Below are 15548 nucleotides of genomic sequence, written 5' to 3'. Positions count from 1 at the left end.
TGAAAAAAAGTTACAGGAAATAAGTTATGCAATTGCGTGCAGGTTAAACGGCAACGAAGTTAGACGAAGTGAGAGAGAGCGGAGGTGAATGCAGTTAGTTTCGATGCTCCGATGCGGCAGACTTTCGAAGCTTGGTAAAACGACGGGAAAAGGGAAGGGTGAACGACGGTGCGGAGGGTGGGAGACGGGTGAGACGGGGGTGGTTGATGCATGGCGTGTGCGTCATGTTTGGTCCATTCACCGGCTTCTTCGTCGAGGAGTAGGAGAAGGTAAAAGCTCTGGAAGAGGGGCAGGAAGGGAGGGGGCGAGAGGAGGAGAATCTGGGTCAGCCTGGTTACCAGCTCCTTGACGTCGTGCAGCACGGGGGTGTACAGGGTGCAGGTTGTCCTTCTTGAATGCGGTCGGGTCTACTACCCCCTGCTTCAATGAAAAATCCATGACACATCAACCTGAACCACCGCCGCTTTCCGCGAACGTTCGTGTGATAGTTGGTTATTTTTCATTTGAAATTTTTTCGCAAATTTTCAACCCTTTATCCGTACCACGTGTGAACGAAACTCCGTGTTACGCGTTCGGTTTTTTCGCACAATTGTTCGATTTTTTCAATTTTATTGTCCTTCTCCTCTCTCGGGAGGATTCGGATACACTGCATAAGGTATAAGTAGTTACCTATGTTGTATTCTACGATCACGGATGACACGGAAAAAGGAGAAATAGATCCAAAGATCATCCGCAGAAATCATTCGCCCGATTCATTCATAATGGTATAGACATCTAAATCTGGTCTTATTGTATGCATCACCCATAACGTGTGTGTTTTTCCAACTGTCTACGCATTCAACTGCATTATGGTGTATGACCCATTGACCTAGTTTCCTATAGATTTTTAAAGTGATTCACTGCATACCGCCAGGTATAGGCTATAAGGTATACGTAATATGTACGTTTATAATTTACAAACATTAATTAGATATACGTTTTCAATTATTGATCAAATTTTGTCGCGCGAGAAAAAAAAAATAAAAAAAAACTTCAAGATCAAATCGCGTCATGAGAAAAGAAATTTGATGAAAGAAGAAAAGATTTCAACCAGATGAGTGAAAATTTGACAGGGCTTGCGAATTCTATTTGCGAAGAATAATGATAAAACGACGAGGATGGAGTTGAGAAGAAGGAGAAAAAAAAGAAGAATTGAAGTTACCCGCTGCTGGTTTCATTAAAATGCATCACACATGCAGTATTATTATGCAGTTAAAAATAGTCCCGTAAACTGCCAATTAAAACAAACGATCTTTCAATTTGAAACGAACCATACATTAGTAAAATTATTCGCTCGTTTCATTGTGCACGATAAGCGTTTTGCATATTTTTAGCTGTAAAAAAGAGAACGAGAAAAAAAAAAACGGGAAATTAAAAAAATTAAACAAGTCCGAAAATACATCACTTGCGTAAATTGAGTCGATCATCGCGATCATCGCGATCGTCATCGTCTGGAAATAATATATAGCGTAGGAAATATTTCCATCGAGTTTCTTTCGTGTGAATTTCTTTATTAAAAGTGCTTTTGCGCTTTCGGTTGCTTTTCAACCTTCAAACTATCCATATGAAACGACGCCGTTTCTGATATCGTATATACATACATACCAGTGTAGGTATATAAATTTCGCAACATGGTAAACACACTCGGGAATATTTATAATAATTCGGTCATTGCCGGTTGTCGTCGGTCATCCTCCGCCTCTCGTAAATTTACCATGTTTATTAATGACGTCAAACGTTTCCACATGTACGCGAAGAATATTGCACATTTTCGTACCGCGACGCGTACAAGTATAATTAATACCTAGATCATACATTTTGAAGAAATCAAAAAAATAAAAAGGTCACACATCTGGCTGAATAATAATGAATAAAAATAGAAAAAACCAGTCATCCTCTCTTCGTGTCTGTGCTGGCAAAAGAAATTTCTATCCAAAACGAAACCAAATTTCTCGACTATGTTATACCTATACTCGTGTGGGTTTAGAAACCTAGAAATCGATAAGATTCTAATATTCATCTACTTCTTCCATTCGTTTTTTTTTATTCACGTTTCCCTGTGTTCCGTTCCTGTTTGCTTTTTCTCGTTTCTTTATCATTTTTTTTTTTTTTTTTCGTGCGCGGATCATATCCGCGCGATCTCGACGCGCCTCGAGGGACGGCCGATTCAGAAGTGAGCCGGAGTGCACCGAGGTTAAAACGTGCGGTGAGGTTAAAAGCTCCGATTCTTTTATTCAAGGTGAGGTGGAAGGGGCTGCGGAACGGCGCGGGAGGGGCGGAGGGTGAAAAATAAGGGTAGGAGAGACGCCGACCGGATTCCAGGGAGAATGAAGAGATGGCGGCACCGTACAGATGCCAGTATCGACTCCAATGCACCAGAACGGGCGGGCAACCGTGACACTGCTCCCTCGATTAGTGACTCACATTGTCACTATTCGAAGATCAGAAAACGATCGACCAATTTTTTTGAACAATTTTTCTAGTTATTCTCTGCTCGCGATAAACTAATGTGCACGGTTAATGAAAGAACGGAAGGGAGGGAAAAAAGCACGAAATAATTCCGAAAAAATTTGCAAGCTCGATGAGCATCTAATATTTTTTTTCTAGTCGATGGTTCACTGCTCAGAGCTTCGCGTCATGCGCTGCATCGTCGAAAATTATTATCACGGTCCGGACGTTGAATTGATTCCGATAAACTTGATTATTTTTTCTATAAGATTTTTGAATTTTTTCTACCGATTTTTTTCTACCTGGGATTGCTTGTCATCTGATGGCAAAAGATTCATCGGAATTCGAAATTTTATTATACATTTTTTTTTCTGTAGACTAACCGGCACACAATTGGTCAATTTTGTTCGATTCTCAATGTTGAATATTTTTCCAAAAATTTTGAAACTGACGTAGATACACGAGGAAAATTTTCGTCACCCAAGCAACGAGTATTTGTAGATGTATTTCGTGAAAGAAATGGAAAAGGCTGGAGTTTTTTGGATTTTTTTTTCTTCATCGTATGCGAACGTTGAGTAGGGTGTAGGGTACAGTAGCACATACGAGTGACTCGACAAAAGTATGTTGTGTAACCTGAATCTACTACCGTAATACCTAAGTTTAAGATGTAGGTTATACATAAGGGTGAAGTTAACCTTAGGCAGAGCTCTGTACAGTTCGTAAGTTGAACACGTGGCAAGAAAATACGTAACACGCAATCCTTGAAAGTATAACGCTGTACGATAATGCCCCATTCACACTGCAACGCTGTACAGGTATAATAATGAAATTTGACCGTTATCACCGCGATTAAAAAAAAAAAAAAAGCAAAAGGTAAAAGATCGAAAAAGGAAAAAACTATATTTCATCGGCATAGGCGAAATCTTTTCACAAAGATTCCACCTGAAATACCTTTCCCTGAATTCGAATAGAACGTCAAGATTGGGAAACTGCAGGTATACATCAATCGCGAGGGTAAGAAAATGAAAGGAGAAAAAAAAAATATTTGAAATTTGGAATTTTTCTTGAAAATAAATGAGAACGTTATCCCCGGTCTTCGGAGCGTAGGAATAATAATATTCCGATAAATTTTACCCGGTAATCGGAGTAACCGAGTGTATCAAGATCGTGGCCGACTATTCCGTTTCTCTTCAATACGGGGGTCGTATAACAGTCACCGGAATCGGCCTCATTGCCTTTTATAAATGTACACAACGCGCAAACTCAGCTCTGCGAACCCTTTTTTTTCCACAACTTGCGAACAACGGCAACACGACGGTACGCGCTGCGTGCCATTTCGCTTGCGCTCTACGTATACACCCCCCACGTTTCTAGGTATATCTATTCAGCTAGGCGCTAGTCGTCTCCGACATCTATTATGCAAAATAAACGGACGATATGATACTCGCACGCTACGCTCTACAGCAAACACGATTAGATTATGTACGCTCGCATAACTTTACACTGTAGGATCATGGTGGGCCTAAAAAATGAATTTGCATTCGGATTATTTGAAACACGTTGATGTGCGTAGAGTTCGTTATTCAATGTGTGCGCATGGGCAGATACATCGCTTTTCCACGAAAATCCGGCAGCTGTGGAAATTTTCGAAATTTAAAAAAAGCCGATTTTTGAGTAACTTTCGAAGTTAAATATCTTGGCTCTCGTATAACTTAGAGACACAGAGCGCGTTTAAAAAATAGGCAAAATTTTGCCAAAACAGTGGTTCGAGTAAAAGCTCCCAGACAAGTCGGATTTGAATTCAGAACACGTTGATTATAGTTTTTTACCGGAAAATACAAAGTTGGCGGAAAATAATGCCGTTTATAGCGTAAGGGTGGTTTATAACTGTGACTGCTTTCAATCTCCATCCTTCTCGCTCTCTCGAGAGCCGTCTCAGCCCTGAGTACAAACCCTTTGAGGTAGCTTCAAGTTTCTCAAAACGCGGAGAGCAGAACTCCGTATAAAATTCAGCCGAACTGACTCACGATCGGAATAAAACAATCATCGGCTAATTAAAATGAAGAAAGACGAGTTTTACACGTTTTTACCGACTGCGGTGTGGAAAAGCGCCGGAAATCATTCGGATAAAGCTCGATGAATGACGGAAGATGGAATAGAGTACGATTGTAACGATCGCTGAAATATATTTCCGCAGTAAAGTAAAGCACAATAAAATGAGGTATTAATAAAATAGTCCTTTTTGTTTCCATCCTATTCGCAAGCATATCATGACTAGAGCCCATGCAAACATAAAAAAAGAGTACATCGCTTCCCCGTGCGTTGTACGGCCGGTTTTGAAACGATCATCAAGATTAGATTAATTTTATATACTCGTACAGGGTTACGTTGTTAACGCGACCACTTTCCGCCCCCTTTTCACGGGGTGATTCGAATTTTACTTATAAAAACTTTCAGCAATTACCTATACATATACCTCGTATCGTGTAACTCGGTTCGAAACCGAACTGCGCATAGGACAAAAGAAAAAAAAAATTCAAGAATCCTTTCGGACGAGTTTGATATTTCAATACTCGAAAATCGAAAAAGTCCGCAACAAAAAAAAAAAAAGAGGGAAAACCCATACGCCCCGCCAATATGTTGTGGAATCGGAGCGCAAGCAGTTGATCAGAAGATATCGTTTCGTCGCGTCACCCGGTACATTTAGTATCCAATCATTTAGGTAGAAGACCCGTATCGCATGTGTCCGCATTAATGCTATTTATTGCACACGTCAAATACGTAGGTATTACATACCTACCCATGTACCCATGTACTTCGAACACCCGCATAAAATTATTTACCAAAACGAAGGTAGGTGCGTGTAGCACACACACGCACGCACTGACGCGCGTATGCATGCGTACGCTTTCGCAATTAATGTACCTACTGGTCGGTGGTCCAGAAGGTGCGTGAAATTGCAGCGCCCGCCTCGCTCTATTTTGCATGGAAGGACCGTCGCCATATTCACCAAAATATACCATATATCAATTGCGATATAGATATATGCGTTAGGTACGTATACGTATACCGTTATATTATATCGCGTGATTTTCCGCGTTGCTGCGAATAATTAACGCGCGATTTAGTGCCACCTACTAGCGTTACACTTCGGGGGTTACTTTGGTTTTATTCATTATATGCCAGTTATAATCCGCCGTAATTTTTCTCCCCCCCCCCCCCCTTCCCAGGTTTTCGAGGAGTTTCCAAAATCCGAAAACTAGATCAGTGTGTCAATCGAGTTATCGCCGCGTCGTTTCCGTCCTGGAAAGCGAAGGACGATAAATTCGAACGGTTTAGCTTAAAGAACTTGAAAATGTCTTCTCTGTATTCACGGAAAAATATTTTACGACACCAGAAACGTAAGGGAGGGGGGGGGGTATTTAAAGCAGCCTGAACATCAGCGCTTGAAAATTTGAGAGCCACTCTGGAAAACTTCCCTATAAGGATTGAGATACCTGATGCCGATATATTTCTGGAGTAGTACGTATAGGTATACGTGTATAGATAAATATATATATGTATATACACTATATATTACATACGTACATAGATATACGTGTTACATACTTGGAGGTATTTACTTTTGGATGGCTATTGAGCAAGGTCGTAGACCCTATTTCATCGATACACTCTACCGAGTTATCCCTTAAATGATACAATCATCTTCAAGAACGGGAAATAAATCCGAGCAGATGAATAAATAACCGTGAAAAAAAAAGAACGTTCACATTCTACAATCGTGCTAATTAAATATTTGAATATCATTCTTTCATTGCTTATTACGTTGTTGTTTTCTGGTCTTTCTTTTTTTTTTTTTTACGTAATGATATGACCCCGGAAAACAAAGCTTGCACAATTAATTGAACGACCTCGACTCTTTGCCGAGATAATAATTTTTCGATTCAATTATTTTATCTTATTTTTATTGCTGCTGTGATGTAATCAACGGAAGTCTAATAAATATCCAACGGTAATGATTCACGCTCTGTAACAATATGAAACAATTATAAGAAAATTGCAACGAAAAGAATACGTCGAGTGTCGATATTCGTGAACATCAATTGATGAGAATACTTGAAACGAGGCGAAAGGCTATCGTAATCTAATTTTCTTCGTTTTTTCTGTGCAGCTTTTATCCCCTCATTTATGCTATTGACTCTATTGTATCAGGTTGTATGTACAGAGTGTCCCATTTGAATCTTACCCCTGACTTATCTCGATGAAACTTCGAGGGTTCGAAGGGGGAAGTTAAAAAACACAAAAAATTGTTTCCCTCCGAAATAAAAAATGGCGGCGTTGGGACAGCCGACATGTTTTTTCAATGAAACCCTACCTTTTTCCACTAAATAAATCAGATGTAAAGTTGAAATGGGACGCTCTGTATATATTGATATTCAATAAACTGATATATGCCGAATAAAGTGGCTCAATAGAAAAATGGCCCTTCTCAGTATATATACGGTTATTAATATACCGCTATACCCACACTGGCAATCAGCTGATATGTAAATTCTCTTTCATACGGCACATCTACGGGGTGTAAAACAAGTGAGGCCAAGGTCGTTCGGAGTAAGGTGGACTGCAGCGAAACGAAATACCTACTTACACGAGGGTACATAGGCGCTATATACCCCACTCTTTTTATCATTCTCAAAGCGGAGCGTCGGGCGCGCATACGACGGTACTAATTAATTGATTGTTTAATTAATTCATTAATTAAATAATTCAATCAGTTATTCATTATATGCGCGCCCGACGCTCCGCGAGTCGTATATCGGAAGCCGAGATTTCTAATGGGTAATTACGTCACATGGGAGGACGATAATACCGTTCGCGATAAGATGTACGGAACACGACGAAGACGAAAAAGATCCGAAGGTGGACAAGGGAGGCGAAAAAATATGAGAAATTAACGAAAGACAAAACGCTCGAGCCGCGGTACAGGTTTCCCGCGACGATTCGTAAAGTGGAGCAGGAAAATAATTTCAAAGGTCGGTAGATCTGGCATTTAATTTCTTGACCTAGTAAACGACCGTGCCAAAAGTGTTATGTAAGTGCAGGTGTAATGATGGTGGTAATATCCGTGCATACGTATGCATATATCTATACCTTAATATACAGACAGCGGAGATTTCGCATGTAATATGAAATTTCGGAAACGATTTTCCATTTTCCTCTCCACTCCGCTGTAATATCCCATCTTTGTAATAGATATTCCTACTAAAAACTATCTCCGCTAACATTATGCGAAGTTGAACGACTTGACCCAGCCAAGTTTCCTTCCCTCGAAATCGTATTATCAATGATTAAAAACGTTTTTAAAGTGTCAAACTAGTTCGATAGTTTCGCTCGACTTGACTTTTTCAATCTCACTTTTTGCCTGATGCATTTACTACGTGTACGTATGTCAGGATGATTCGTTTTGAACAGGAATTTTTTTTTCATTCCACGCTCGAGCTTTCCATTTCTTCGTTTTCTGCTACGCGCTCTGAATCATTTCATCACACGGCTGACAATCGAAGATTTGCAAAAAAAAAGAAAAGAAAAAGAGCACTGGGCATACACGCTGATTAATGTGAATAATATTGGAAAATGATGACTCCGTTATGCGTAACACACCGAATCGGTATGCGAAATTTTTATCGTTCGTTAAACGAAAGCTCGACGGTCCTGAACAAGCGCACGCATTATCGTTGAATTTCCAATTTTCTACTGTCTTGTTTTTTTTGTTTAATTTTTCTTGTTTTTTGGTTCATTCGGTGACAAAAACTGTGATAAAAAGTTAAGTTCACCGCAGGATACGTACGTGTGTGTCTGTGTATCAAAGGTGTATATATATTATACAGGAATAACCGACCTCGCCCAAGGACTCGAGGTCAAGTTCGCAGGATACCTCATGCGCTACGGCTGCTAAAGTATATTACACGTATGTGTGTATACACGTATGTACGCATCTCTATATACATCCTGTACAATAAATATATGTACAGATATATATATACGTACAAGTATATAACTGCAGGATAACCGGTCAAGGTAGTATCGGAAATCAATGCTGATGAAATCCATTTTTTGAACGTATACCGCTATGGTATAGGTATATACATATGCCTATGGCTATATACCCTTCTATCTACTACGATATAATTGATCGCGGTTTATTATAAGTTTTTATAGAAGACGAGTGCGCTCTATTTATTTCCATAAATATGAATACGCCAACCGCATTGGCCTCCGGAAGATATATTGTACGGGTCAATGTAAATCGATAATTTGGGAACCTTACAGGGTCTCTCTATTATAAGTTAATTTCTTATGTAAGATGAATGAAGCCAAAATTACAGGGGATTTTATGTGAAATTTTATCAATGTTCACCTTTCAAGCCCTGCAACTTGAAAACTATTGGTCGTAGAGCTTAAACTTGTCGGAACATTTTCCTGGCAAATTTAATGCCCTACGAGAGCTTCGTAGTCATTTTTCGCAAAAAAAAATTTTCAATACCGAAAAATTGAGTTGATTCAGGAAGAAAAAAATTTTCCTCGTTACTTGAACGGAAAATCGATTTTTCGGATGAGCGAAGCCCCTAATTCACTTATAATTTTGTGTAAGAAAATAAATGTCGCCTCGAAACGAAACACCCTAAGGTACCTACGTACTGCAGCGTACATACATTATCCGGCAAAACTGTCGTTAATTATTTCGTGTACAATCAAGCGAATGAATGTTTGAAAAGCAACGAGTCGCGTGCGTCGTGGATTGATTTTCAAAAATGAGTTAAAATAAAAAGCGAATATTGGAAAGTGGATTCAGAATTACAACGTCGTTCGTTCTTTTGTGTTAATTGATTAGCTACACGTAATTATTTGGTCAAGAACAAAAAAGCAAAAAAACAGAACAATTTACCAAAGTTCGAATTACCGTGTCTTGATTTCGAACCCAAATAAACTTCTAGAGATTTCGAAAAATAAACGACCCCCTCTTCTCCGTTATTCCGATAAACGGTCTCCGATAAAAATTTGGAGAAATAAAATAAAGGAAAAAATAAATTCCAACAACAAGGGTAGCAGAAGGATTGTTCAAAATTTTACAATCATCGTTACACGAGAATTACGGGCTACCAAAATATACATGAGAATGCGGAATTGTTGGAATGGCTATCGCGTTGGTTCTTTCGCAGACTTGAAGGCGCCGCACCGGTTACGATACGTATAGGTATACCGTACGTTTTGCTTCGCGGAACGTACAAAACGGGGGTGGATAGATTCGCGCGCAACGTGCAGGAAAACAGCGTCGCGACGCGTGTAGTTTTCGAGAAGAAAATTAGATCGTATATATGTACGTGTAACATTGTATAGTTTCATAGCGAAGTGCTGGAAGAGGAAGAAGGAAGATATAATGAACGAGAGAGAAGTCGAGCGATAAAAAAAAGAAAAAAAAAAAACAGATACGAGGACGACGATAAGACGCCGTTTTATATTTGGCGCCATACCGAATGGGGGTGGGGGGAGCTTTTGATCGTCCAGCGACGGGATTATTGCTATGCAATCGCATAAAAATAGGTTATTACGATAGGTAAGTATACACACAATGAAATGAAACAGCGGGCTGCGCGCTAAATGTCTAAATTTCTCCGGCGATAATTTTGAAATTGGTAGGTACTTTCACGTTACACGTTCCAGTTGTCCCCATGGTATTTTGTCGAATATTCTAAGATCGAGATATCGAATGTGAAAAAAATTTCATTTTTCCGCAGTCGCATATATGTAAGGCGTGCGTGCGACCATTTTGAAAATTTGAACCCATATTATAGAAATATATACATACGTATATAAGAGTATATATACACGTCATATGTGCCGATCGATGACATACACGCACAGTGGATATACGTATGCGCGTATATATATATATACATATATATTATGTATCGTACGTTATGCATATAGGTATGTGACGCATGTCAGTATATATATGAAAGTCACGAAACATTTTTCAACCCCTTTTGCTGAGTAATTTATATATAAACCTTCGTCACTCAAGAATATTATCGTGATACGTATATGCACACGGCTTATTGTTGGTGCGAAATTTTATATAAAGTGATTAGAAATTAGGTGTACACGTAGGAGTGCAAATAGAATAGTGTATAAGATGAAAAAGAACAATCGAAATTGGTGATCTGATTGTAATGATATTCGTAAGATACCCAACAAAAAGAAAAAGATAGTGGCAAAGTAGATAATCGCAGGTCGTCTTCTGTATGATTCGGTATCGTTAATTAACAAGCCTGGTTAATTGGCACACGTTATTTCAATTGCTTTCTTCCATTTTGTTTTTCCTATCGAATGAATTTGATTTCTAACTTTCGAATTCACGGGATTCCTCGAAACCCCATGGCATGATGCTTTTTTACCTTCGCTTTCATTCCGAGCGGATGTAAAGTGCTTTTCTTTCGATTCTTGTTAGTTATAAATATATCCAGACTCACGCGTGATGTCGATGATCGTTGTATCTCCCATGACGGTCATCCGCAATACCATAAATCCCAGCTACCGCCGCCATGATCCCCCAGGATTATAATTTATCCGGAGAGAAAAAAGGAAAATGAAGAAAGAAAAAAAAAGAAACAACAACAACTAACAAAAATCAGAGAGAAATTACTGATCGAAAATCAACGAGAAAGAAAAAAAAAAAAAAAAAGTATTAAAAAACACCTGCATGCAGGGGCAGTGATACAGCTGCACTTGCACCAACTTCGCACCCCACCCCCACCCCCCTAAAATTACACCATCGTAAATGCACTTTATATTAAGGGGGGCGTTCCTCGTGCATCCAATTGTTCATCATAATTATTACGAGTATGATGACGTCGGTGAGGATGATTATTGTTGTATCGTTCTTATTAAATTATATTAAGTATTTACCGTTATTTTATAGTACATCGTATTATCTATTCATCGAACAATGCTGTTTATTTTACTCCTCGTTGGCTCGTCCATTTTTTTTATTTCTCCGTTTTTCGACTTCTTGGGTTTTATTAATCTGATAAAGTTTTCACGTATGTGACACCCGAATAGGTATCTACTGGATAATGCACTCTTTTTTTTACTCTCCTAATCTAATTATTTTTTCTTTATTTCCCTGTTTTTTTTTATTCCATACGGAATTTTTCCGTTCTTCACTTGAAAAATTTACATTACCTGTACATTATGTGCATACATGTAGTATTTGAGAACCGTATACTAAATAACAGACCACTAAATTAATTACATAATAATATTGTACTTCTCAATTGCAGTATATCTTTGGAAATGTTCGTTCAGTTTTTTTTCTTTTACTTTTTTTCCTTTTTGCTGTTATCATCTCGTTCTTTTCGGTTTTTTATGCTTCACTGATAATCCGGAAATGAAAATCCCGTACATTTTTAAACGTCACGTAAAGTATTTATCTATTCTCATTTATTTATCCATATTCTAAAGCACAAAATTCACTCGAACATACGTCTCAATATATATTATAATCGTCGATTACTCTTCTATGAATCGATATGCATATGCATGTGTACGTGTGTGTAGATTTAATAATTATACGTGGTAAAATAATGAAAAAAATAAAAACGTGTGAAGAAATGTGACTAAATGAATAAATAAAATGGTAAAGTGTATAGTATTATAATGATTTCCTATTTTTGTTCGAAATTTATTAGGAATAATTTCAGATAATCATTTAAAATAGCTGCCCCACGTGATGATCGGATAATTTTCATTCGATCGAAATATTCAATTCAAATATTCACCCTAATTTTTCAAATTCTTCTTCAAACTTATTTCTCTCATTCCCATAAGTGAAATTTGCGTTAATCCGAATTAACGTGAGTAACGAAGTGAAATTAAAGGACGAACAACAACTCGAACGGGAGTGACGAACGTTGCCGCGATAACGATGACAGTGACGAGGAGGATGATTCGGTGCGATTGGGGATGACGATGACGATGACGATGGATGACGATGACGACGACGTGTACCGCTGCTATTGCAGGTATCGCGGGACGAGAACTCCCGTCACAATGCGTCAGTAGTAACGTCGCGACGCTGTCGGTCGCAAAGTTTCGTTTCGCGTCAACCTTTGCGGGAGCGCGGCGCGTGCCTGCTGCCTGCCTGCCTTTCGTCCGTCCGAAAATTCCCCCACCATCAACCGCCGCGACCACTACCACCATATGAAAAAGGAGGGTAGGAAAAGCAAGGGTAGGAAAGGAAAGGAAAGAAAACGCGACGCGACGCGACGCTACCCGACCCAACCTTCCCTTACGCCTACTCGGTATAAGTTGTGACCCTGCCTCCGCCGCTGCAGCTTCTGCTTTTCTGCTGCAGAGCCATAACAATCTTCACCCCTTTTCCTCCCCCCCCCCCCCCGTTATCTCCTCGGATTATATCAGAAGATTTTCCTGCGTACGGTTAATTTTACATGCGTGTCATGAAGAGCTTTCCGTACCTACGCGTTGTGGAACAAAAAATAGTAAATGGATCGACGAAGGGGACACCGGGGATGACAGTTGCAACGGTATGCAACAATTGCTTCCCGTTTAATGCAACGACCGCATCAGCTGGGGGTCGATTTTTCGAGAACAACGGGAACTTTAAGAGCTGTTATAGCCCTCCATGCGCCGCGCGCGACGTTATTAAACGTCCAATTATGCAGAAGTGCGCAGCGAAGCTGTCGACGATTGTCTGAATAAATGAATGAATGAATGAGCGAATGCGAGTTGCTGTGCAGCCGAGTATACGCTATCCTATTACAAAACCTTGTACAGCAGTAACATTCATTACCTCTCGTGAACAATTAAAGGTGCAATTAGAGAAAATAAGGAATACCGTTTTCGAAGACACGCTGAATTGATCCAGCTCTACGGGGAGTAATGAAGTTCGGGAAGAATGGAACGAGAAAAGAACGATGACGTTAAGCTGAAAGAATCGCCTGTAAAATGTGCGCAGCTTCGAATCGGTGGTAATATTTTCATTTCAATCGTAGCGAACTTCGAACAACGACGAAAATTCTACAATCTCGGAATGCATATCTGTAACGATTGCTACACGTGATACGTATCGATTTTAAGAAAAAAAAAGGAAAAAAAAAAAAACAAACAAACTAATCAATTTTATCAATTAAACCGACTAAGAAAATTTTGTTATTTTTAAGCTGATTCGGGAAGCCGATTGCGTATATCGGATACCCCTAACGATGAGATAATCCGGAAACACTGCGTTCATGCGAACGTATATTTTGGTCATGCGCAGCTGATTAGTAAATCGATCCTCAAAATTGGGGCAAAATTCGTGTTTATAGAAAATCATTACTTCTATTTTCGATTGAATAGATAATTTCGGAACTCATTCAGTCCTTCGCATTATTGTAAGTTACAAGTTGGGTAAGGTTGGCTCGAGGGAAGTCAGATTGTACATCGTGCACTGCACTTGCTACGCTTGAATCGAACATAAATATGAGCGATGAAAATTCATGAATGGGACAAAAAGCAACCGCTGTAATTTTCGGGGTCTGGTCATTTCCATAAATTATTGAAAGGTGGAAAAATCAATTCATATAGTATATATATATTCGGAAGTCGCGATAAATAATTCAGAAGATGTAAGCGCCTGATGCGCCAGAATCGATGTATCGATTCTCTGCTTAATTAAAATTTTAAGAATCCTATAAAAATATGCGAGGAGGGGGAAAGAAATTATCTCCCGATCAAATCAACTTCAGAAACGTCGGACAAATTTAAAAAACGACCACGACCTATTCCTGTACACCTTCTATGACAGGAGACCGTGGCGATCAATTAATCGAAAATAGTTAGCGAGGGTCAGCCTGATCGAATTGACGTGAGATGCCCTCTATAAATACACGCAACCCTATAACGACGATGTTAATTAATTTTGAGTTAAACGGGTAGCGCTCATTAACACGTGGATCATTGGTTACGTTACGTTAGGTAAGGTTATGTTAATTAAGGTCAGGATTCTGAGGTCAGGTGAGATAATCAAAATCTAATCCAATGAGCATGTGCGTTTAAATTCTATGATCAATATTGCAAATCGATTAAATTCTGATCATTTGTATACCGCCATAATTTTTACTCGTATAGGTGATTGAAAAGAAAAAAAAATTGATTAGAAAATTACTCAAAATTTTCTAATAAATTGCACAATTATCTTTCACGAAACTAGATGTTCGATATCTGCGTTAAAAAATATTTTGGTTTTTTCAACGATACAGTTTTGACCGGCTATATTCGCTACGTAATTTTTTCGATCGTGAGATTTTTGGACCTGAGGATCCTCACCCCCGATTTCTTCTCGCGTTTACACTCTGCACTGGCAACATACGTCATGGATTGCTGGATCGTGGGGGCGTTTTTCTTCCGATTTTTTTTAATTCTTCTCTTCAGTCAATTCAAACGAGATTCAGCCTATATTTATACAGTATATAATCTATACAAGCTACTTTTCACGTCTATACATATTCGAAAGAATCCTGTTCATCGTCAATTCGCTATTTAGAAACGAGCCAAAAATATGTATCTAGTTCTTTGTATACCTATGTGCCGTCTATATAAATTTTGGGGTATGCCTACCGAGGTGTACATTAATCAACGTCAAATTTAAACGATACTATACATATGGTATAATTGGCATCTCTACACGATGCCAATTTTACATAAAACATGTTATACTCACGTACAACCATGAAGTCTAAACTATCTTCAAATTTGTCAGATTCTTTATTTGAAATTTTCCAATATCTTCGAACATTTATTTATTTTCTTTGATTCGCGTTTTGATTTTTTCTTTTCCGTTTCTCTCCTTCTTTTTTTTTTTTTTCTTCTTTCTTCCAAGTTATCGTTCTTCAAAACTTGCTTAACGATATATTTTTCATTCTATACATTTTTTGATCGTTTCCTTTCGGTCGAAAAATCGCGGTTCAAAGGATCAAAGAAAAAATGAAAGTGGATGGATG

The 15548-nt window shown here is 38.8% G+C and overlaps 1 protein-coding gene across 14 annotated transcripts in view; it reads right to left on the bottom strand.

The window, feature by feature from the left end:
• LOC105687815 (potassium voltage-gated channel protein Shaker) overlaps nt 1-15548 on the bottom strand; it is an 81471-nt gene that overhangs the window by 24988 nt on the left and 40935 nt on the right. Inside the window, exon 1 of one of the 14 annotated variants that reach the window (XM_048650181.1) lies at nt 11019-11200. The exons of the other annotated variants lie outside the window; for them this stretch is intronic. Coding sequence (XP_048506138.1) covers nt 11019-11092 — 74 coding nt within the window. The 5' untranslated portion in view covers nt 11093-11200. Of the gene's footprint in view, nt 1-11018; nt 11201-15548 lie in introns of those variants that run through there. 14 annotated transcript variants of the gene reach the window in all.

The sequence above is a fragment of the Athalia rosae genome, chromosome 2, assembly GCF_917208135.1.
Source record: "Athalia rosae chromosome 2, iyAthRosa1.1, whole genome shotgun sequence".
NCBI classification, from domain to species: Eukaryota; Metazoa; Arthropoda; class Insecta; order Hymenoptera; family Athaliidae; genus Athalia; species Athalia rosae.
The sequence above is the reverse complement of the archived record's forward strand: the minus strand, read 5'-3'. Positions and strand labels throughout refer to the sequence as shown.